This window comes from Myxocyprinus asiaticus, chromosome 17, assembly GCF_019703515.2.
Source record: "Myxocyprinus asiaticus isolate MX2 ecotype Aquarium Trade chromosome 17, UBuf_Myxa_2, whole genome shotgun sequence".
Lineage (NCBI taxonomy): Eukaryota > Metazoa > Chordata > Actinopteri > Cypriniformes > Catostomidae > Myxocyprinus > Myxocyprinus asiaticus.
In genome coordinates, this window is record NC_059360.1 from 44,253,152 (window position 1) to 44,279,282 (window position 26,131).

General features: G+C 36.8%; 1 protein-coding gene across 3 annotated transcripts in view; it reads right to left on the reverse strand.

Moving 5' to 3' along the window:
• LOC127455486 (A-kinase anchor protein 6-like) overlaps positions 1 to 26,131 on the reverse strand; it is a 202,704-nt gene that overhangs the window by 105,327 nt on the left and 71,246 nt on the right. For 2 of the 3 annotated variants that reach the window (XM_051723427.1, XM_051723426.1), the window contains exons 6-7: positions 17,716 to 17,812; positions 12,572 to 12,741 (exon numbers count right to left, since the gene is read on the reverse strand). The exons of the other annotated variant lie outside the window; for it this stretch is intronic. In XM_051723427.1, the coding sequence (XP_051579387.1) occupies positions 12,572 to 12,741; positions 17,716 to 17,812 (267 nt within the window). The remainder of the gene's footprint in view (positions 1 to 12,571; positions 12,742 to 17,715; positions 17,813 to 26,131) is intronic. 3 annotated transcript variants of the gene reach the window in all.

The following is a 26,131-nucleotide window of genomic DNA, read 5'->3' on the forward strand; positions in this document are numbered from 1 at the left end:
ATATTTAAATTAAGCATAAATTAAAGCTGTTTCAGCACCATGTCAAATACTAATGAATATTTTTTATTTTTTTGCGTTACGGTGAGTATGGCTTTGTACTACAGTAATGAGAATTTGGAAGGGAAATGTATATAATTGTCATGTAAATAATATCACAATGCAAAAAGTTTTAATGACTTTAAATATATGCTTCATTTTCTTTAAGCAAAATGTCACTTTTCATTTTGTGGGGAAATATGACCTGGAAATGTTTTTGACAGGTTTTGTAAGATTCACCCCTTTACAAAATAAGAGAGACAGAATCTGCATTGTTTTCCGCAGAGCTGCAGGACTGAAGCAGAGTTGGTTTATTCACATCTGTATCATTTTCAGTTGATAATCCAGTATGCATTCTGCTCCACTGACTACAGTGTCTATACCATTTCCAATATTAATAATAGAGCGAGCGTTGATGCCTCTCTGATGCCTATCCCTCCTACTGAAGGCTTGTTAAATATTCATTGACAATTATTCCTCAGTGACTGAAGGCTAAGTGCTCGCTACTGAAAGAGAGAGAGAGAGAGAGAGAGAGAGAGAGAGAGAGAGAGAATGCAGTTATTAATGTCCATTTTTCCAACATGTTCCTCAGTCGATGTCTGCACATCAAAATCATGCTCATTCTAGACATAGCAAGACTTTCAGTCACATAAAGGTCTGACTGTGAGTATTTAGCAAATGGTAAAACATGCAAAAACCATTTAAGACTGCAATGAATGTAAGACTTAAACTGTTTTTATACTGTGGATGTAATTAGTGGTGTTTGCTAGGGTGAACATCATGATTACAATCGTTCAAACTTATGATTAGGGATTTGAAGAAACCCCTACCATCTAACAACCACCCAGAACATACAATTTTTGTGTATCAAAGGAAAAGGCAAAGATTGACAGAATTTACTAAACATTTACAGAAAGGAATAGACATACTCTCCCTTTGCATTGTGTCTTTTTCAACAACAAAAATTTCTCTGATTCCAATAATTACAGCCTAAAGGGGTCCTTGTTGCTTTATTTTGCAAGCAAGTTGGGTAATCTTTGATCCGGTTGCCAAGTGCGAAATGCAGAATACAAATGAAAAAATAATACAATCTGGTTTTTATTCCAGACTTTCTCAGGCACGATACATAGCCATAGGACACAGGATGAAAAAAGCAAATTAAGTCAAGAGGAGGGTTTCAGTATTGGCAGGGGTTTACGGCTTCATACGTCAAAGACTGATTGGAAAAACCTCATGTTTGCATGTATTCTTCATAAAAACAGAAGTACAATAATTCACTTCTCCTGCTGAACTCTGAAATTAAAATTCTGTCATAATTTACAAACCCTCATGTTGTTCCAAAGCCAAATGACTCTCTCTCTCTTTCCTCTTTGGAGCACAAAAGGAGATGTTTGGCAGAATGTTAGTCTCAGTCACCATTCACTTTCATTAACATCTAATATTCTACCAAACATCTCCTTTTTTGTTCCATGGTGGAAAGAAAGTAAAACGGGTTTGAAACAACCCTCATGAGGGTGGGCAAATGATGACAGAACTTTCCTTTTTGGGTGAACTATCCCTTTAAGAAGACACTAAAATGATATATGCAGACCAATTCATTTAAACTGTGAGCCAAACAAAGGAAGGCAGTTATGAGGTGCACATTTCACTAGCCACTTATTCAAGCCGCACTAACAATATTCATTGCAAAACACGTTGCCCGTACATTTCATTTGCAAGAAAAAATGAATATGAATTAAACCTTGCTTGCATATTAATTCATATCATTTGTGTGATTAAATATTTGAAACTGTCTGCAAAATGTAGGCACTATTCATTTTTTCATAAAACATTCATTTCAATTGTCAAACTGCCTCTGGCAAAAGAAAAAAAAAACACTAAAAGAGGTATGTCAGTTTTAAGTCACTTTATGAATTACCTCTGGAGTGCTTTTGCATGTGTATATAAGCAGAGAGACCTAGAATAAATTAATACCAATTTGGGTCCTTGATTATTTTTCATTTTTCATGTAGACATTAATAAATATTTTTTCAGAGGGGTTGGACGAATATTAAGTCTTTCAAAATGAACAAAAGTTCTGTTAAACGAGCTCATGAGTCTGAGATGGATTTACAAACATGGATAGAAATTTATATGTGCCAAATATTAATTAGTGGTGGTTGCAATAGCAAGCAAGGCTGTTATTTCTGCTCATCCTTTTGTTCAAATCTCTAAGCCCAAGTATTAAAAATCTGCGTGTACCTTATCCCGCACTGTTTGTGCAACAAACATGAATGATGCTTCAAAGCATGTGGCTTGTTGAGGAGAGGTGTGATAATACTTTTCTAAGCAATTCAACATGCAATTTTTCCAACCTGGTCTTATAGGATCACGGTACTACGAAGTGTTTTTTTACGTGGCTCATTGTACATATCACAGCAGTTTTCTAGTGAAATGAGCACTAGAAGCACTACAACAACAATTACTTTTATTCCCTTTCAAACAAATCACAAGAAAAACGGCAGATTCTCAGTTCATAAACAATTCCTTTTCGCCCTGTTCCTCACACAGTACAAACTTTTGACATAGAAACACTATTACTAAAGTTCAAACGTACGTGCAAAATATTTTAACATTTGTGTTACATAACCAGCTACATTTACAAATGATCAAACTGCATAGTAGCTCAAATGATAGCGTTGCACTTGCAATCCAAAGTACCAGTCCTGAAGAACGTGTGAGCCAAAAGATCATAGAAGCACCACAAAATCACGTGGTTGCTTCAGCAATTGCATTTATCATCTCACATTTGCTTTTTGTGACACTAGCGATTAGGTTTAGGTTGAAGGTTTAGGGTAGGGAGGTCGGTTTTGTTGATTTAAAGGGGTCATGTTATGAGGAATCAAATTTTCCTTGATATTTTGACATATAAGAGGTCATTCTACTATAAAAACATACTGTAAATTTCAGAACTTAAAACGTAATCCCCAATGCAATAAAATCATTTATTGAAACCAAGTTGCGAAAACACCTCATTCTCTACTTCCGCAACTACACTACATCACTAGGAGTACATTAATTCATGACCACCTCTACAGCGAAACACATCAACGCCTACTTAAAATCAGGAACCCGCCCACTGGTGATTCAGTTCGTGAACTGAGAGAGAGCAGGACAAATAGGCCTACTGTGGCCTCACTATTCCAGAACACCAAAGGGGACCCATATGGACTACTTTGGATTATTTTTGTATATATTCATGTACTAGACTAGACAGACATCTTTGACCGCTTGACACATATCTCCGGCCGCTTTTAAAAGACACGGTGTCAAGTTACAACTCTGAAAAGGAGAAGACATTCTCTGTCATTCAGCTGATACCTCTTGTTGTTTTGAGCACAAACGCATCATAGGCGTGTTCCTTCGCCCATCTGCACTATTTTAATTGTTGGTGTATGAAAACGTGCTAGATGGACGACATTGACCGTTTTGATACATTTCCAGCAATGTGATGCTGTATGTGTGTGCGTCTAGTTCACACCGTGCTTTGGACTTTGTGTGAGCGTCATGTGGATGTGTCTTTGTCGTATTTCAGCGTGGATTGCATGGTTTTTTGGCTCATATCAGCGTGGATTGCTTGTGAACCAGTCATAATACATACACTTTTATAATATTGTGGGGTTGTTTATTGTCTTTCAGTTGAGTTTCAAATATGGCTGATTTCAAGGGGCAGCACAATGTTAACCAATCATAACAGTGGGCGTTTACGTAGAAGTTTTCAGGAGGTGCTTAGTCCAAAACAGAGTGTTTCAGTCAAAGGGTCAGAGACAGGGTGAAAAATGATCATATATAACTAAATTATGACTGTTTTGGTGCTAAAAATACCTTAATAAAATGATCAGTGGACCTCAGGGAAGATAATAAAACTATAAAAAAAGAGCTTTTCATGACCCCTTTAAAACTCAATAAAGCATTAATTTTAAAAACCTCATCTATCTGAGAGAAAATGTAACTCTTTTAGCACCACACAGTGGACATTTCACCACAGAACTGCCACGACACATGTAAGGAGCCACATATTATTTTACAAAAAGCACATAATTTTCATGAGATCAGGCTGAATTTTTCACTGGTGAACAATAAAAAATTCAATACACTCACATTGAAAGAAGGACCTGAGCCATATCTATAGACTAGAATATCATAAAGGTTCTTTTGATTTAGTGCCTCTTTTGCAACTATTTCAGGAACTAAGTAAAACGAGAAACCAAATACAAGACTGCCAGACTCCAACTTTTACACTGCCTTACACCCTAAAATCTCAATTTACACCATATCAAACTTATAACTCTGTAACACTGCAGCTAAATATACATCAAACCCTTAAAACTCCAATTTAAATTCCCAATTTCTAAACTAACATTTAATTTGGAGTGAACTCTGCACTTACTACATAGAGGTGGCTGGGCCCCACTTTCCCAAACTTCAGCTGCCACCTCCTGTAATTTCATTTTCACCAGCAATAACCCCGGGTCACTTTTTAAACATGGTGACTTTGATATACCTCAGCCTGCTCCATATGCATGGCTGGGTGGCGTAGTGTGGCATGGCTGCTTTTAACATATGCCAGTGAACAGAACGGCCCTCCTTCTCTCCCTCCTCCTGACTGCGCTACGTTCAGCACAGAGCAAGGGGTGAAATAACCGCCCAAGGGCAGACAGGCTGTCTCCAAGGAGTCGCCGATAAGAGTCCTGCCTGCCTTATACATACATACATATGACAGCGGAGGAATATGCCACAGACAGCTGGCAGGGCCTGCTCTGTGCCCAGTCGCTGCGAGAGGGACGCAGATATTGCAGACTCCTCAGGCCGTGGAGGAGGTGCCCAACAAGCCGATAAACTGGTAAAGGGGATGCGTGTGGAAACTGTGACCCGAAAAAAAAAATACGAGTAAATGTTAATGTTGTAGCTTGGTTGTTAACCTGAGGGCGTTTGGTAAGCTTGGTTATAGGATTAGATTAGCTAGTGAGAAATAACATGGTCTAATCGGGGGCAATGACTTTAAGGGTGTTTTCACACTGCATTTCGTTTGACTGGTATGAGAGCGGTTTGCAAGATATTTGACTTAAATGTGAATGCTCCAAAAGAACTCGGACCTTTTTAAAGCAAACTTAACTCAGTCCATCTCGCACACACATACATACACGCATATAGAGTATATACACATCATAGCAGTACTCCCTTGGTAGCACCTTCAATTTTAGCCGATTTTAAGAAGAAAAAAATTATTGTACAACAGCATTATTTTTTAATTTAATACGGTCAAAAGAAGAAAAAAAATCACGCACACTTCCATAGCTTTCAAAACACGATCAAAAATGTATTACCAATGTTTCGGTCACACAACCTTCGAAGCCTGATGAAGGTTGTGTGATCGAAACATTGCTAATAAATTATTTATTTTTGTCTTTATAATAGCTTTTGTCTTACGCACCAACCTATAACTTTTCAGGTGTGTGAAATTCATTGATTTTTTAAATGTAATACAGTAAAACGAGTTTACAAAATATTTTAAGTAATTAGAATCATCATTAAAAACAATGAGAATAGTAAAATGTCTGGATGTGTTCTGGTAATGAAAATTGGGTGGTAAAATGTGCTCAAGTGTCCTGAGAATAATGTCAAAATAAAAAAAATACAAATAAATACAAATAATAAAAAAAACCTTAATGGTCTTAAAAGTAGGCTTCATTTTATTTATGCAATGTTTTTTTTTTTTTAAATAGTGTGAATAGAATGTAGACTGAGGCACTGTCACTGGACCACAAAGAGATCTGAGCTCATTTTTATTACCTGGAACCAGTGTTTTTGGTCCACTTACAAGGGTCTTAGTTATAAAGAAGTGTGAAAACACCCTTAAGATAGCTTAAAATGTTCTAGAAGGCTGTCCACACATGTGTAAAACACTAATGGAGTGCTTCATATAACAATGCTTTTTACAGATGATATCTCAGCTGGATTCAACACTGAATCATTGGTTGAAGCTTTCAATAAATCTTGTACTTTTACTCTTGATAATGTCACTCCGCTTAAGCCAAGGAGAGCTAAGGGTGTTTCACAGCCTTGGCTAAATGACGTTAAAGGTGCTTTTGTTCCTTCACAATTTGATCAACCACTACTACCTTCCCCTTCCAGCTCCCTGACTCACTACGTCAGCACAGTTAGCAGATGTAGTCTCCAAGATGAAGTGTTCCAGTTACAAGCTGGATATTCTTTCGCCACACATTCTTAAAGACGTTTTCATAACTAACAGTTCCAGTGTGACAGCTATAATTAACAGCTCATTAGCAAGTGGGGTTCTTCCAAGTAGTTTTATGCAACTCTACATCCTTTGTTAAAAAAAAATTTTTGGATCCAGCAATACACAACAATTACAGACCAATCTCCAAACTGCCTTTTATTTCCAAGATTTTGGAGAGAGTTGTTTATTCACGGCTCTACTCCTATCTAAATACATTTAACATTTTAGGTACATTTCAGTCTGGTTTCAGACCCTTGCACAGCACTGAATCTGCATTGCTGCAGGTCACTAATGATATTTTTCTCTCCATGGGTTCAGGTTCACCTGTTGTCTTAGTTTTATTTGACCTCAGTGCCGCGTTCGACACTATCGACCATAATATTCTTCTCACTCATCTTGAGTGTATGGTTGGCATCCAGGGTATGGTCCTCCAGTGGTTTGCCTCCTATCTAAAAGAAAGGTCGTTTTCTGTAAATTTAGGGAATTTTTCTTTTATCTTGTGGTGTCCCTCAAGGGTCGATTTTAGGACCCTTACTATTTTCCCTGTATACGCTTCCTCTGAGCTCTATTTTCCAGAAGTACAGCTATCTTATCACTGTTATGTTGATGATTCTCAGTTTTATTTCCCAGTGAGCGTAGACAAGAAGTGTTTATTTGATAACACCTTAAATTGCTTCAAAGATATTAAACATTGGCTGGCAAACAATTTTTTACAATTAAATGAAAGCAAAACCGAAGTTCTGATTTTAGGTTCATCCATGTCCTCCTTACCTGGCCTGGTTGCTCAGTTAGATCCTCTGTCGTCGAATGTACAAGATCATGTAAGGAGTCTTGGAGTGATTTTAGACTCCTCATTACTTTTCAATAAGCAGATCAGTGCTGTTGACAATGGTAGCTTTTTCCACCTGAGATCTATCGCTAAAGTAAAACATTTTCTTTCCAATAAAGACCTTGAAATTGAGATCCACTCAATAATTTCATCAAGGTTAGACTATTGTAACTCATCTCCCTCAAACTGCATTATCCTGCCTACAGGTGGTTCAAAACATGACAGCTAGTCATTTAACAGGGTCAAGAATGAGGGATCACATTTCCCCTGTTTTAGCGTCTCTACACTGGCTTCCCGTGAAATTCAGGTTTGATTTTAAAATTCTGCTTTATGTCTACAAGGCACTATTTGGTCTCGCACCCCAATATATCAGTGACCTTCTCCACCCTTACTCCCCCACTAGAGCGCTCAGGTCTTCTGATCAACTTCTATTAAGGTTTCCTCGTTGTCGCTATAAATCTAAGGACGATCGTGCCTTTTCTGTGATAGGTCCTAATCTCTGGAACAGTCTCCCTTTCCATGTGAGGTCAGCTTCTTCATTAGCCATTTTTAAATCTTATTTGAAATCGTATTTTTATTCTGTAGATTTTGAATAGGTCCTTGAATAGGCTGAAATAGGTAAATACATGATGCTGTAAATGTTTTTTTGTAATTTATTATTATGTTTTATACTGTGTGTATATATATATATATATATATATATATATATATATATATATATATATATATATATATATATACTCTGTCATTGTATATTATTTTTCTGAACAACAATTTAAATACATTCATTTACTTTAAGTCCCACTTCTTTATGACAAAGGGGGTGGGTTTGTCTAATCTAAATAACTGAATGCAGGTGTCTATATGGGAAAAGCAGGGTTTAGAGATAGTATGTTTGACATGGAAATATGTGCCTTTCTGACTTAGAAATGAAAGCAAGGCAGATGTAATAGATGGTGACAGAATGGAATCCCTTTCTATACATGTAGGTGGATAAAATCTCCTTAAGATCTGGAAAGAACACACATGTGTCATAGCCTGACACCGGATCAGAGAATTCCCACCATGAATTTGACAGCACAAATTAACACAATATCAAATATTACCTATGAATCCCTGCACAAATGTAAGACATATAAATTTCACCTGCTGCCTATCCTTTTCTCCATGTCATCTGATATACTGTGACATTTAGCTGATTTACACGAAGTCATGTGTGTCTTCCTGTGTTATATTGTTGTGTAGATTTATCATGTCTACATCTCTCACTATCTATCTATCTATCTATCTATCTATCTCGTCCAAGAACCATGTTATTGCGAGTCGATTGTTGGCGCTTCATGCCGTTAATGACTACATACCCCCACCTTCGTTGCTTTGATCTTTCCCCTACAGTTTAATTAGAGACGAATAACTAAACTAGACAGGCTTCCTTCAGGATTTCCATTTGACCAGCATCCAGCCATTTTAAAACTTTATGGTCTTGAGAAAATAATTCAGACGGCGCAATACAATGGCAAGACGTGGGTGTGAACATATGTTTCAGCTATAATAACAAACCGTTATGGCTGTCGAGAGAGCACGCGGCCTGCTTTGTACACCCCTTAATAGCATTCTGGGGACAGACTTAGTGTCTGGCTGAGGCGGTATATATTACTCCTCTGACGCCGAACATTGCTCATTTGTGAGCCGTTTTTTAACCAAAGCAAATTAATGACCGCAAACGACACCTGTTGTGGTGAAGCATTAGGAATTAATAGCGAACGGGAGGGCTTGTCATTGAAAAGAGCGCCTTGACAGCAGTTTCCAAATATTGTTTAGTCAGTGAAACACAGGTTTCAACAAAGTGATATGAATTCCCTGTGCCTCCATTAAGATGAATCTATGGGCCATGTGGCGATCTGAGACAGGCTTTCGAACAGCATTTGTTTGAGTATTTGACCTAAGTGAAAGCACACACTGCCTTTCAATAAACGTAAAGTTTTAACACAAGGACTATGACTTTTAGACTTTAACGTACTCAAACTATATGTTTGTACAAGGAAGAACAAACAAATGGGAAAATATTCTACGGGTAATATCAGCTTACAATTTTTTTGTCATTTTAAATGAAACGTCTTAATATCTTATCAAATTCCTCCACCTAAAACAGTAGTTGCACCTCAAAATTTGGATAACTTTCCAGCTCAAATACCAAACATTTAAGTGCTTCATGAAAAATATGCGCTTCCCATTAATGCTTTTAACCCAAGTTTGAATGCATGCAAGCCTGAATGAGATTTGAATGGGTTCCTGTATCTCAGCTGGTAGAGGTGCTAGTAACACCAAGGTCATAGGTTTGCATTCACTGATTAAAAGAAAATCTACAAATTGAATGCACAGTACATCACTTTGGATGAAACCATCTTGCCAAATAAAATATAAATGTGCACATCCAAAATGCCTGCTTGGTAACCACGGTGAAATCGAAGACACCGATTTTTACCTGTGATACCTGCATTGTATATGATCCTAAACCCAACTCAAGGTCCCATCTAGACCCATTTTCACAACTTCTGCCCCACCATACATGGTTCAGTCAAGATGCCCCACCCTGGCTCAGACAGAGAGAGATTTGTGGCTCCTTGTGTGACCTTCCCACAATCTTCCGGCCTGTCTCTAATTAGGTGATGCATCCGATCATCATTAACAGCTCTCTGATAATGAATCACTCACCCCTCTCTCTGTTAATTCGTTGTAACCAAGCGGCTAATGGCTGTCAACGCTGACTGATCACACTGATTGTGGTGATTTCTAATTGCAACAAAACAATTTAAAAGCACCATTATTTATGTCGGCGCACACAAATGGGAAAAAAAGGAGGCTATAATATTCGGAATGTCATTCTATCATCTGAAAACCCAGATGACCTGCTACAGTAACAAAATGTACAGTACATTGCATCCCTCAATGCAATGTGTTGACTTGACTTTCCAGTTCAAGTTTGACAAATGAACTGGAAGCAGTATATACAGGGTTTGAAATGAATAGTAGTTATAGTAGAATGGTAGTTCATGTGCAGTGGCAGGTAATTTTGCTCATCTACCTGCCACTTTGGCGGGTGACCTATAAAATATGTCCTGGAGTGACATATGACAAGAAATTCCGATAGTATATGCTTCTGCTGAAGCAACAGTCTGCATTATATTAAACTGCTTTTAATAGCAAAATTTGTGTTGAATAATTACACTACTTATGGTCCTACAGAGAAAGATCCACCAATCAGAGAATCGTGACCAATAAAGTGCGCCAAAAGAGCTCTGCAGTGACCACCCACTCCCATGACACACCGTGAATGATGCAATCGAGTCACTCTCCCTACACTCTCAAAATTCTTATATATTTGTATATATCTGAATTTTTTTAAATAAACTGAAAATATATTGTTTCTATATTTATAAATCAACAACTTAAATAGTTTTTTTTTACCATCATTTTTCATTTTTGTCATTCGCAATGCTGAATGTACTATATTAGTATGCAATTCCGAACAAATAGAAGCAATAGATTTCTGTTTGAGCAGTTAAAGAAGAAAGGAAAATGAGAGAAGAAAGAATGAGAGAGAAAGAAATATAGTGGTAGAAAGAAAGAGAGACCCTTGTTCTGATTTTCTGCAGATGAAGCAGAAGAGATTACGGTGGAGAGGAGAAGTGAAGATTGCACCCTGGTGATGCTCACGCTCTTGAGGGAAATCCATTCGAGATCACGCTGTTCTTAAAGCTGCCACTGTTGCACATGCCGCGCACAAACACAAACATGCCTCGCTGTTCCTGCCAGGCCGCGCTCTCAGGGTCCCGACACACACAAACACGACATCTAATTGGAGTGCAATTACCCAATCACAATTGACAATTAAACAATGAGAAATTGGTCTCTGAAATAACTATGACTGCAATTACACATTAAATGCGAAGTATAAATTGAGACTTGTGTGCTGCCTCTAAAGCATAATTGTGTGTGTGTGTTTGTGAGAGCTATCAAATGTCTCTTGCCATGGCATTTGAGCTCATTTATGGACAGAAAATTCTCATTCATATCACATTTGTTCCGAATGGCATACTACCTTCTATTTTTTTTAAAGAGTTAAGGCATTTTTACAATTGAATTGAACATGGGGTCAATGAAACAATAATATAGCATACTTCTTTTTTCACATACTATAAAAAAAACAGTAAACAGTACACTAGGGATGTGCCAAACGACATATTTTCAAAATCAACTAGTCACTGTGTTGCTTAAACGACTAGTGGTGTACAACTTTTTCAAATACTATTTAAAAAAAAACTACAGGCAGTACTACATATATTCAAAATCAACTAGTTGGTGGGTTGTTTGAACAACTACTAGTATACTATTTTTCGCATACTATTTTAAATACAAATAACATTTCTGTCAGTACACTAGGGATGTGCAAAACTACATATTTTCAAAATCGACTAGTCGGCGGGTTGCTGGAATGACTAGTAGCTTACTACATTTTCACATACTATTTTTTTAAAAAACATTATAGGGTTAGTTCACTCAAAAATGAAAATTCTCTCATCATTTACTCACCCTCATGCCATCTAAGATGTACATGACTTTCTTTCATCTGCAGAATCCAAACAAAGATTTTTAGAAGAATATCTCAGATCTGTAGGTCCATACAATGCAAGTGAATGGTGACCAGAACTCCAAAAGCTTCAAAAAGAAGATAAAGTCATAAAGAGCTTGAAATCATGATCATGCCTAGAGACTGCAATGGCAAGATGTACAGTGAAAAAGGATTTATATTTTGGTCTGTTCTCTCCCAAAACCAATTGGATCGCTTCAGAAGACATGGATTAAACCACTGGAGTTGCATGGATTACTTTTATGCTTACTTTATCTCTTTTTTGGAGCTTCAAAGGTCTGGTCACCATTCACCATTCAGCATTGTGTGGACCTACAGCTGAGCTGAGATATGCTTCTAAAAATCTTTGTGTTCAGCAGAAGAAATTCAAACACATCTGGGATGGCATGAGGGTGAGTAAATGATGAGAGTTTTCATTTTTGGGTGAACTATCCCTTTAAGCAGTACACTAGAGATGTGCAAAATTACAATATTTTCAAAATCGACTAGTCGATTAATTTCCAATGTAGTCGAAAATTCTCATTCACATCACACATATCACATGTCACGTTTCCTCCCTGAATGGAAAATTGTACTAAGAGCCTTTCTGTAAGCCTAAACTTATGGAAATACGTGGCTCACCTTCCCACCGCGTGTTTGTTTGTTTTTCTGATCGAGCAGAGTGTGATCGTAGGCGAACTAAGAGCTGCAGACAGATGGAGAGATTCAGGCTTTGGATACAGGGTGGTAACAGCGCTGACAGTGTAACGTTTGGGTGTCAGGTGAGTGACTGTACCTTAGGGCTGTCATGATGACTGTGTGTTTTCTGTTCCTCATCCCTCTCACTGGAAAGGATGTAAATTTTGAGAGCGTCCAGAGTACGAAGCATCCAGCTGTGTTGACGGCGAATCTGCCTCTGTAGCTCCTGCCACTGGTGAGTGATCATATGGAGCATGTCCCGCATCCCTGTGTGCACACATTTGATGAGAGAATCAGCATTTACACATACTATTAGTGACAAATAATCCGATATATATGAACCACTATTTGGACATTTTGAGATTAGCACCATCAGTTGTTAACCATTTCAGTGTTAATTTAAAAATCTTGTATGTATCATACAGTATGTTTTTAAAGCAGGTACACAGCATATACTGTGAAGTATCCAGTACGCTAGGACTGCATTCCAAACATATCATCTGTTCAGTTGTGCATACATAAAGTAGTTGCACACAGCTAATGTCAGCCAACGGGCAGAACTTCCACTTAAACCCCACAGTGAGTTTTTACTGATGTCCAGTCGCCCTTCCCACATATTTTTTTAATGAGCCTTTAATGTGCTGTGATTCAACCATTTATCACAACTCAGCCTTAATGATCACACAAACACATTTTGCTTTATTTTATTTTTTTCCACATCACTAATAATAACGCTCAAGGCATTATCATAATCACCACCATAATCTTAATCATACAAACCAAACCTCTGGTTCAAAAAAAAAGATAAATAAAATATTAAAGTTAAATCATAATTATTATATTACTCTAGTAGATTTTGGATCATTTCTATTATGCAGCACATTTTCATGTCCCAATAATATAGTCTTTATATACTGGATAAAGTATTAAACTCACAATTTTTAACAATGAAAATCATATTAGCTAGTTTGCTTTTATCATAATATCACAATTATGTGAACATGGGGGTGAACTTTCAATAATTTTACTACTTTGGATTGATTGAATGTTGCCATTGTCCATTGTGCCATGTCCCTGGGTGCTTATGCAGTAGCTTCTAAATTTTTTTTTTTTTTTTTTTTTTTTTTTTTTAAGAAATATTACAGGTGTTTCTTTTTATTTTATTTTATATTTTTCTAATAAAAAAATTTCAAACAATTTTTTTTAACATTTACTTATAATTTATTTATTCATTTATAGATGATTTTCCCTGATGCCCTCAAAATCAGTTTCCTTCCTTTCTTTAGTAATATCCAAATATAACATTATTTTGTTATATTATATAATTTTGTTAGATTAAATGAGTGTATTATTTTTCTTTATTACATTTTTGTAATAAAACAAAAGCCAGTTTCTTAAATGACAACATCCTGTAGGAAGTGACATCTCTTTTTTTAGTGGGAAAACAACAGTGCAAACACATAAACTGTAACTATTAGCTCTTTTATCCATACTGTTAATTTTCTTGCCATTGTGTTAGGTGTGGTATTGCCAAAAATCAAGTTATAATGATTTAAGTTAATTAATTATAATTAATTATTAGGGCTGTGTAACTATAAAAAAATTTGTAACCAATTAATCGCACAGTTTTCTGTGATTAATCACGATTAATCATGGTACATGGTACATTAAAACAAACATTCAAATTTAATCATAAATATATTTACTTTATACTTTGTCTCAAAGAACTTAAATATATATTTAAGTAATAAATTGGTTAGTCATCATTTATTTTAATAATTAAAAAATGGTATATAGTTAAATTAGACACATTTTTACAGGTAAAAATATATTTGATTCAAGTATACTGTATGTATACATGCCATAAAAAATCATGCATCAAATGGGCAGATTCAATTCATATCAAGGTTTACTGTCAAGATAAACTTAAGTGTACATTGCCAATGCATTATAAGACACTATACATACAGACACAAAACAAATGGAATGTCTCTGGCTGCCATTCAGTCTCGCGCACACGCTAGGTTTCGTATTTAACACCAGTTCAGATGACAGTGGGTGAGCATTTTCGGGCAATACGAAAAGATACGTCAGCTTGCCCTTATCTCTCCCACACCTGGCTCACCGCTTGCGGGTGAAGTCTCAATTCTCCATATAGTAAATCCACTTCTGTGTTTATTATGCCCGGCACATGCGTCGTGCGTAATAAATAAGCATGCACTGCTCTGCATTATCAGTTTATGTGGTACTATGTGCAGTCGAGCTGAGCGTGTACCTCCTAGAAATTTATATATGGCAATTTTAGCCACAGAAAATGGTTAAAACAGTAGTGAAGTTTCATGAAGTGAAAAAAAAAATGGATACTGCGTTAATTTAGTTAATTTTTTTAATGCGTTAAACAGTCAGTGTTTAATTTCCCATCACTGTTCATTATATATATATATATATATATATATATATATATATATATATATTATTTATTAATTTTTAATTAAACGAGCTTTACCAGAGCATATTTCTGAATGTCTGGTGTACCCTTTATTACAAATACTTCCATAAATTACAACACAAGCATATTTATTTTTTACAACACAAGCATGTTCATTTTTTTAAGAATTTAAATTGCACTGCATAACAGGAATAACACACTTGATAGTGGTGACACGAGCAGAACCGCAAGTGTGTTTTTGCATCTGATGAGGACCCGAACTTTGAGTTAATCCTTGGGTATTATGGGATATTTCTACATTCTAAACTCATCATGTGTCTTTCTGTCTCAACCAGCCACAATCAGCATCTCCGTCGTCAAATCCTATTTGTTCAAAGTAATTAAAAAGCATAAATTAAGATAAATACGATCGAAGCGGAAGTCAGGCTTTTCGAGTGTGACCCTGCATTGTGTCTGGATCAGGCCTCTAGATGCAGCCAACAGCATTCTGTGTTGAAAGCTGCTACTCATACCTATGGAGTGATACCCGTCTGCTGAGTTGCTAAGATACAGGGCAATTCTGGTCATGGTGGGATGTTGGATGGAGATTTGTTCCTAATTACAATGATAATATCCATCAATGAGTGAAAGTTCCTACATTACAAGATAATAAAACCCATTTAGCAAATATTTAGGAGACAGGTGTATAAAATCATACACCTGTACAACAAATGTAAGCACTGTAGCATCGCTTATCAATTTGGTTGCTTGAAGACATCTCTCATGACAGCCGAACACAAGCTAAGCTAACGAGCCCATTGCAGATTTTTTTTTTTTTTTTTTGCTAAAACGTCACTTCCGAGCACCTGACAATTGAATGCCCTTGTGGTTGGCAATCGTAGATATCAAGTCAGTATACCACATCTGATTTTGAATGGAACGCAGCATAAGCTGCCAAAACGGCTTGTTATTTTTTAATTGTCTTGGTTATGACCTCACAACTACATTAACATATCACCACCCAAATTTATCAACACTGAGCAATTGAATATTCATAAACTTGGCCTGATGTGATAAATATGTCAGGTGTGCGGGAAGGAGGACCCAAACGCAGGCATGAAATAAAGAGTTTTAATTAAATGAAAAATAAAACAGAACATAAACTCTCATGATGGAGGAAAAACAGGAACAAAAATACAAACACTGGATGAACCCGATCAGGACTGAAAAACACGACTGAACAGGGATACTAACAAAACGATCCAACAGAGGACAGATCACAGGAGGGAACTATAAAGAGGGAGAAATCAAGAGGCAAATGAGGAAGGCAGGTGAAACACATTAACAAATAACCAGACAGATACAAGGCAAATGAGAGGGCGGGGTTATCACTGAAGACAGACACCAGTGCACAAGGGAATGAGAAAAACACAAACCCAAGTGCATTCACACGGCACGAGACAAAACACAAGTGCCTGGACTCAGCCACAGAGTGAATAAACCGAACCAACCAAAGTGTCGAAATCCAGACACAATACACAAAACAGACAAAGAACACATACATGTCAGGGCTCTGCCACAAAGGAAAAAAAAAAAAAACTAAGGGCAGAACCCTGACAGTATAACAATGTGAACTATGCTGAAAAACACAGGTTAGCCAATTATAACAAAGGACATTTATATATAGAAATCTTAAAGGTACAGCGCCAAAAAACACCTGTTAAACACTAAGGGTCAGAGAGAAAGTGGAAAGTTGTATTGCAAAATTAAATTACGACTGGTTTGGTGCAAGAAATCTTGACTAACATTATAAGTGTTCAACAAGGACCCTGTAAAGTCAATATGAAGTCAAAATTGACCCTTTTGCTTTCTTAAAATACATCGTGATCTTATTCGATACATGGATGCAAAAGACTGTCTTCGCTATCTTTCATCAAAATGTAATAAATTGCTTTGCCTCTAAAACAACTTTGTGTCATGACATTTGGTCATGAGACGTGCAAGAACCAATGAGGTTTGATGTTGTTGACATAGTCGTTATATTTATTTGGGCTCTGTATACAAGTGTTGATCAATGATTTGATTTGATAATGAATAATACCTTAAATTTCATTCTGTTCATCATACAAAGTGATCATATGGCTTCAGAAACATTAAAAATAGTCATATCGACTACTTTACTCAAGAGGCCTTTACTAGCACTTTGACTTCAGTGGAAAAAGAACACAATATTACAAAAAGTGTACAGTATTGCCCCTTTAAGAAGATCCATAAGGCAAAAAAGGTCAGGTCTATAGTATAGGCATGAGCATGCATGTTTGTACTGTATTTGTATAGTCGGTGGGGGAGTTGTCTTCACGCTGTGGCACCACAGGACAGGGCTGTTGGGGTATTATAAGGTACTGCTCTCCATCTGCATATTTAATAGTAGCCGGCTTTACCCAGCGGACACCAGACACACCAGCAAGGAGGTCAGCTTAGTGGATTTGCCAAACACTCCGGCAGACTCTTAAGGTGAATAATCACAGAGCAAGAGAGATATTGTGCAGGAATGAGTGTCTGCAGTGGCCCCTGACTCCTGAACTCGCCATTCTTAATTCCTACGCTCTTCATATAGCGCTCGGCCAACTCCCGCGCCTGTCTCTCTGCTTTATCCCAGAACTCAATTCATCGGGCCACACAGCATTTGTTATGTATGTGAAAAGGAGTGTGCTCACCGATTCGGAAGCAGTAGCTTGAGGATTTTTAAATTCTGAAGGTCACTATGTTAATACAAACATTAATAATAAATGTGTGGTTTGCCAGAACTGTACCTGATTTGTGGGAGGTGATGAGTTCCAGAAGCGTTTGTCCCTCCTCCAGGAGACAGTCTTTGAGAGTGCTGTGACTGTCCACATTCAGCTTGAAACTCTACACACATATTAACACACACACAAAACACAAAGCATGACATCTCAGCGCAGCGGAAATAATGTTAGAGCATCTTTTCATGCTCTTACTTTCTGTAATCTTCAGATTTTCCTGCTGTCTTCTATTACAAGACTTTAATACACATATAAATGAACAAATCTCAGAGGAGAATTGTATTGCTCAGTGGTTGCACTTTCACTGGTCAGGAAAGTTAATGGGTAATGTCATGAAAACATGTTCGGGTCACAAAGCAAAGCAAAACAAAACAAAACAAAGCAAAACAAAGCAAAACAAAGCAAAACAAATCAGTAAAGAATACTTTTTAATACAAATTTTAATTAAAAAATTAAAAAATACATACAAGTAAAATAAATATCAATTATAAAAAATAAATAAAATAAGTCAATAAAACCAGTTCATAATTTAAACATTATGAAGAATCCCTATTATTATCAAAGATGATTGTCACTATATTCTTATGATTTAAATAAAAAAATTTAAATCTGTTTTTAACTCAGCATAAATTAACAGCATTACAGCCATTTAATTGTCATAAATTACAGAGTAAGAGTATACAGCTATAAAAAAAAAAAAAAGATGTCAACAATGAGATCTCTTCTAAACTCTGGAATAGACACTTGTGAGATTACTGGTGTTTTTTCTCAGAAGGAAAATCTGAGAAGCAGAAGTCTTCATTTGTTCTCCATTTAATCTCAATGCTGTCAAGAAGAAACAATTGAGATATTATCTTTTTCTTTCCTACAGGATGCAATGGGACATCCTGAAATCTGTTTTCTTGTTTTCTGGTTTTATCTCCAGTCATGAAACAAACATTCATAAGTCATATTAAGTGTTTCTACGTAATCTGCAAGAATGTACATAATCTCCTCGCACGTTGCAACACACAACCTTTAAACACCCTTCACACAAGCCTTGATCTCAGTGGAACATTATTCATAGATCCTCACTGGAACAAAGCCCATCTCTGTGTATTTGTCCAAGTCTATTCTGCTATCCGCACAGCACTGAATTATTAACAAATGACAGCCGTCCCTCTAATTCATCATCCCGTGGCATAAACTAATATTCAAATGACGTTATAAACTGAACCCATTTCTCCCACAGTCATGCCCTCCAGATAATGACCTTAGGGGCCAACTCTACTGAACAACTGTTTTCCTTTTTCTCTGTGTGTGTGTCTCTGTCTCTTCTAAGGAGGCATCCTAAGTTAAATGAAGCTTCATAAGTGGTCGATTTGGAATGCTCAAAATGCTCATAAACTCATATGAATACTGCTCCTCACATGAAAGACACAGGGGATCCTCACTTGTCATTTGATTTCAACAGAGTTTGACATTAGAATGTTTCAGCAACTCTAGTGTTTGGACCCCTAATGATGCATTCCAGAGCTTTGCAGATGTACATTTCTGAAATTCAAAAACTAGACATAGCTATTGCACTAACTGAGCCACAAGTGTCATTTATTCTTAAAGGTGCAATCAGTAACTTTTGTCTTTGTTTCATCTTGGACTTACACTGTCACCTAGCGGCTTGGATGCAGCATCATTTAAAATCAATAGTTTTCAGTTTCAGATGCCATTGTAGAAATTTAGTTTTCACAGTCAGCCATGATTACTTTAATCAATGAGTGAAAGTGTCAAATAACAGGACGGTTACTGAAGCGAGATGTATTCGACTGGTCATGCGATTCTAACATGGCAGCCCCCATGTGCGGACCCTCTCCTACTGTAAAATGTAATAGGTTAACTTTACCTAAAGTGAAGAACCAATTGCCTTAAAAAAAAAAAAAAAACACACACACACACACACACACACAGGTGCATCTCAATAAATTAGAATGTCGTGGAAAAGTTCATTTATTTCAGTAATTCAACTCAAATTGTGAAACTCGTGTATTAAATAAATTCAGTGCACACAGACTGAAGTAGTTTAAGTCTTTGGTTCTTTTAATTGTGATGATTTTGGCTCATATTTAACAAAAACCCACCAATTCACTATCTCAACAATTTAGAATACATCATAAGACCAATAAAAAAACACTTTTAGTGAATTGTTGGCCTTCTGGAAAGTATGTTCATTTACTGTATATGTACTCAATACTTGGTAGGGGCTCCTTTTGCTTTAATCACTGCCTCAATTCAGCGTGGCATGGAGGTGATCAGTTTGTAGCACTGCTGAGGTGGTATGGAAGCCCAGGTTTCTTTGACAGTGGCCTTCAGCTCATCTGCATTTTTTGGTCTCTTGTTTCTCATTTTCCTCTTGACAATACCCCATAGATTCTCTATGGGGTTCAGGTCTGGTGAGTTTGCTGGCCAGTCAAGCACACCAACACCATGGTCATTTAACCAACTTTTGGTGCTTTTGGCAGTGTGGGCAGGTGCCAAATCCTGCTGGAAAATGAAATCAGCATCTTTAAAAAGCTGGTCAGCAGAAGGAAGCATGAAGTGCTCCAAAATTTCTTGGTAAACGGGTGCAGTGACTTTGGTTTTCAAAAAACACAATGGACCAACACCAGCAGATGACATTGCACCCCAAATCATCACAGACTGTGGAAACTTAACACTGGACTTCAAGCAACTTGGGCTATGAGCTTCTCCACCCTTCCTCCAGACTCTAGGACCTTGGTTTCCAAATGAAATACAAAACTTGCTCTCATCTGAAAAGAGGACTTTGGACCACTGGGCAACAGTCCAGTTCTTCTTCTCCTTAGCCCAGGTAAGACGCCTCTGACGTTGTCTGTGGTTCAGGAGTGGCTTAACAAGAGGAATACGACAACTGTAGCCAAATTCCTTGACACGTCTGTGTGTGGTGGCTCTTGATGCCTTGACCCCAGCCTCAGTCCATTCCTTGTGAAGTTCACCCAAATTCTTGAATCGATTTTGCTTGACAATCCTCATAAGGCTGCGGTTCTCTCGGTTGGTTGTGCATCTTTTTCTTCCACACTTTTTCCTTCCACTCAACTTTCTGTTAACATGCTTGGATACAGCACTCTGTGAACAGCCAGCTTCTTTGGCAATGAATGTTTGTGGCTTACTCTCCTTGTGAAGGGTGTCAATGATCGTCTTCTGGACAACTGTCAGATCAGCAGTCTTCCCCATGATTGTGTAGCCTAGTGAACCAAACTGAGAGACCATTTTGAAGGCTCAGGAAACCTTTGCAGGTGTTTTGAGTTGATTAGCTGATTGGCATGTCACCATATTCTAATTTGTTGAGATAGTGAATTGGTGGGTTTTTATTAAATGTGAGCCAAAATCATCACAATTAAAAGAACCAAAGACTTAAACTACTTCAGTCTGTGTGCATTGAATTTATTTAATACACGAATTTCAAAATTTGAGTTGAATAACTGAAATAAATGAACTTTTCCACAACATTCTAATTTATTGAGATGCACCTGTATATATACTTAAAGTGGACTATTCCTAGTAAGTACATTTACTGCCAAATAAGTACATTTACTTTTTTAAGGCAATCAGTTTACATGATTTTTTTAAGCAAGGTTAACTAATTAGGTAACCTTAGTAAGGTTACTGATATGACTGGAGTCTTCATTTTAATGTGTTTTCATGATTTCCTACATACTGTTTATTGAAAAATTACAATTCATGTCTTTAGGAGTTTAACTTTTTTTAATGAGGAAAAAATTACTGAGTGCACCTTTAAATAAGTGTATTTTTAAAAAATCGAGATTTTGACCACTGTTTTTATGTGAATAAAAAGAGCTACATTTCTATTTGTAACATTATTTAATACCATGTGAGCCACATTTGTTTTGTTTTTTTGACCATTGAAAATGTGTAAAATTAGCAGGTGAGAGCAACATTGAGAGCCCCATATCTCAGGGATTTAACCATATATGGCCTTAAAAATAAAGATACAAAAATAAAAGTTTGTTCTGAACCAGAAACTAAAAGGATATTAAGATATCTTTAATACTTCTTGAGTTATAGGCACTCCAATTTTGGAAAAACGACAACAGCAATAAGTATTTTTCCATTTTTAGACTCGCACCACTGGCATCTAATGCAACAAGAAGTTATAAACCTACCTATCTCTGTGTAATAAAATAATGAGTAATACAAAATAATGATTCTGTCACCTTTTTTTAAAAGTAAATATTGCAAAAGTGAATGTTGATCCATGGCATCATTTATGCTTATCTTTCTTCAAAAAAAGTATAAAAAAATAAAAAAATTCAGCCTGAGAGGTTTCTGAAATGTGGTTTATTTGATATGGAATAACTCTCAATACTTTTGCCGTTCATTTTGGTGATGTTAGTGGCACTGAAATGCTGCCTATGTTGGCGGCTCACTATTGGAACAAAGCCTGTTTCTGTCTATCTATTTTAAACCTGCAATAGAGTGTTTGGCTCTCAGTGGCTCAAAGGATCCATCAGACAGGTATTCTCCAACTCATAGCCATGTGAACATCTCCCAACAGACTGCCCATATAGCCTGATGTCTGTTTTTCAACTATAACCCCTTTTTCTCACTCTCTAAACCCCACCTCTCGTCCTCCAGTGGGTGTGTCTGCAGCTGTAAAAAACTTTCATGGTGATTGGTTTTGATAATTCACTGCACTCTCGAATGGAGAGCTCTCAAGCTGCTAAGTGTAATCAAAGTAGAGAGCTTTATCCTGGGTCTGGAGGAAGGGAGGGGGGTTGTGCTTTTGAAGATGTGCAAAGGCGGCCGACAGGGGGGAATGAGGGGGGCTTGGGCGCTGCTCCCACAGGGGGTCGGCGGTTGAGGCGCCTACAGCCATCCTCACCTTCGATTCTCATCTCCTTAGATCTCCCTGTGCCCTGTTTCACGCCATTACCGACCGTTCTGATCTGACCAGCGTCACGGAGGGCAGCGGGAGCTGCCACGGCCCATTTTTAACCTTCAGCTGTCTGACAGACAGCCTGTCTACCTGACAGAGTGCTGCATGTCTCCCTGCCTCCATATCAAAACGCTGTATCCATTCCGTAAAGTGTATCCATTCCATCCCGCTGTCACAAATCCACCTGTCTGTTCAACATATATTCTGTCTAGTGCAGATAAAAAAAGACCAAGGGTATGTTCTTTGACTACCAAACTTCTCTATAGTAACTGCATACTACTGTATAGTGTGCACCCGCAAATGTTCTGCATTTTGTGCAAAATCTTTGTATTTATGTAATGCATGGATGATCAACTACATTTGCCAAAAAGTGTAGTATACAATCAGAGCGTACTATGCAGAATAGTGTATCCTACAATGCAATCTGCTTTTGGACTGCCAAAAGTTGGTCAACATGAAATCAAAATTAATCCAATTTACTTTCTGAATACTGTATGTATTCCTGGTTTCCTAGTCTTATTGTGTCTTTTATCAAAATGCAATAACTTGCTCCACCTGTGAAATAACTTTCCGTATCCACTGACGTAACCTCGGCTATGTGGGCTATTTAATTATTTTTAACCAATAGCCAAGTAGCTTGTTAGTAGGAAAGGAATTTAACAATTCCAATTTCACTTAATGATCCCAGTTACTTAATGGTTCCATAAACGATTCTTTTAGTGCTTTTGAAGAAGAAATGTTTGGTAATAAGGAGTGCAACTCTTATTGAATTTACTTTTCTCAGCAGCCTGTTATCAAATGAGATCATTTAAATAGAACAGATGTGTGCAAATGACTTTAATTAAAGATATTTTATTTATTCTTGAATTTTCATAAAATATCACAAATTGCAAAACTTAAACAAAAACTTGGTTCATTTCAAGCCGGACATGACAATATGAATGACTTGCAGTTCACTAAGTTTTTGATTCACTAAAAGGAATAGGCTAATGACAGTCATTTCTTAGGCAGTGCAGTATGTTTTGCTGTTTAGATTCAAAAGACCTGGCTCATCAGAGTCATTTGTTCGGGAATCGGACTACACACGTTGCACTGTATGTTTCACCCTGTAGATTCAAAAGAACCAGTTCATTTTAGTTATTCATTCAGAAATCAGACTACACTGGTTGCACTGTAGATTTCGTGCTGTAGATTCAAATGAATCAGTTTATAAGAGTCATTCATTCGGAAATCAGTCTACACTGGTTGCACTGTATGTTTCGCGCTGAAGATCCAAAAGAACCGGTTCATCAGAGTCATTCGTTCAGGAATCGGACTACACTGATTGCACTGTATGTTTCATGCAGTAGAGTCAAAATAACTGGTTCAATTGAGTAATTCGTTCAGAAATCAGACTAAACTGGTTGCACTGTAGATTTTGTGCTGTAGATTCAAAAGAAGCAGTTCATCAGAGTCATTCATTTGAGAATCAGACTAAACTGGCTGCACAGTGCGTTTCGCACTGTAGATTCAAAAGAATCGTTCATCAGAGTCATTCGTTTGGGAATCGGATATGTTGTCTGGTAGGGTTGTTGAAGCTAATATTGCTTGTCATGCTTGCAAGAATTACTTGTCTGTTGACTGATCGTGATGTATCTATGTTGTCGGGGGAAGTTTCTGTGACATGTTTACTAATATTTATGACATGATTTATTTATGATTGCATATTTAAGGATATTATTTTCATGTTTCATAAAGTATCTTCATCATTATTGAATCCTTGATTTATGTTTTTAGTTTACTGTGTTATTGTGTGCATTGCATAGACATACTATTGTAGTATTACGGTTCACTTGCATTATCAACTGAGACTGTACAATATAATATAAAAATAATAAAGTGTTCCATTGAACTCATATCAGCCATATCACGAGTATCACCTCTTAAATTGATAAGTGTAGTACAATATAAAAATTAATAGCAGATAAAACACTAGAATAGTTATATTAAAATATACTGGTAATTGGTGATTGAGGTGATTGAGTCCCCTGTTCTTTATGTAAAAGCACTTTGAGTGTAGTATCAGAAAAGCGCTATAAGTGTAAATTTAATTCATATGTAAATACGTGTGTTGTTTATCTTAATCAAAGCAAGTAACGTTTCAGTTTTATATGTTTAAATGTATAACATTATATCAACATGAAAACAGCACGTTATGACTCCGGCTCTGAATATCTTCCAGTCATGATCACACACTGGCAAAGCTCAAATCATGAGATTCGTCCACCAGAAGAGCAGTGCCGAAACACAACTGACGTAAAGTGTACTTCCTCAAATTGCTTGCAATTTTAAATTTCAACCACAGATGTCGCAAGAGAGCACAAAGTTACATAGTGCAGCTTTAATGTTAATTTCAACATATACTTACACATTTTTTTAATTAGAAGTTGTATATGTTAACATTAGTTAATGCACCATGAACTAACATGAACTAACAAATGAAAAATTTTATTTTTATAAACTACCATTAACAAAGATTAATTAACTCTGTTAAGAAATATTGTTTATTGTTAGTTCATGAAACCTTAAGCATTTACTACTGTTTACCAGTGTTTAGGACTGTGCCCCATTTGAGATCACTAAACATACAAGCCTTAAGCCTAAAATGGCCATCATACATACTGAATGGATGGTCCGGTTTTTAAGTCTGTCTAAGAGCCGAACACGAGAGCTGAGACGCTTTCTCCCAACTTTGTGCCATCAGAAAGTGTGAGCAGGACTAGACGTGTGATGGATCGGCAGGTTAGAGAATTTATCACTCATGACAGACAAGAGTGAAAGTGAGGAGAGTTTATTCATGGCTTCGGATACGGGCTGAAATTGATATCCTTTACCGAGCTAAATGCATTTAAAATGAGTAAACAAACCAAAGCAAAAAAAAGCAGAATAAACAGATATCTATCACTGATTTATGGTCAAAGAAATACCTTTTAAAAACAATTGTAGAAGTGTGCAAATATAAATGTTTGGATTTTACACTGTATCCAACGGCATAAAAAGTGAGCTGTGATAATCCCATCAGCTATAACTGAAGGCATATCAATATCACACAATCTTATTAAAATCATATGGAAGATTGTGTATAACAAAACTTGAACCTCCAATTCAAGGTTGAGTGTAAGCAATAATGTAGCAAGCTTAAAGTTTTATGAAATAACTGGACACAGTTATGACAGTATATTTGATGCAAAACATATTTTGTAACATACACCTTGTAACATACAAGCTCATGAAGAGAAAAAAGGACATTCAAGTCCCAAGGTATGCAAAATGCATACTACCATACTCATTCTGTTTGTGCAGTATACACAGTTGTAGTATATTATGGGCAGAAGAATGAACAATTTCTATGCAAAATGACTTGAATCCAGGAGCTACACTGATATTTACCAAAACGTCAAGAGTCAATGAATGCTTGAAAAGAGTCCACAAAAGCTG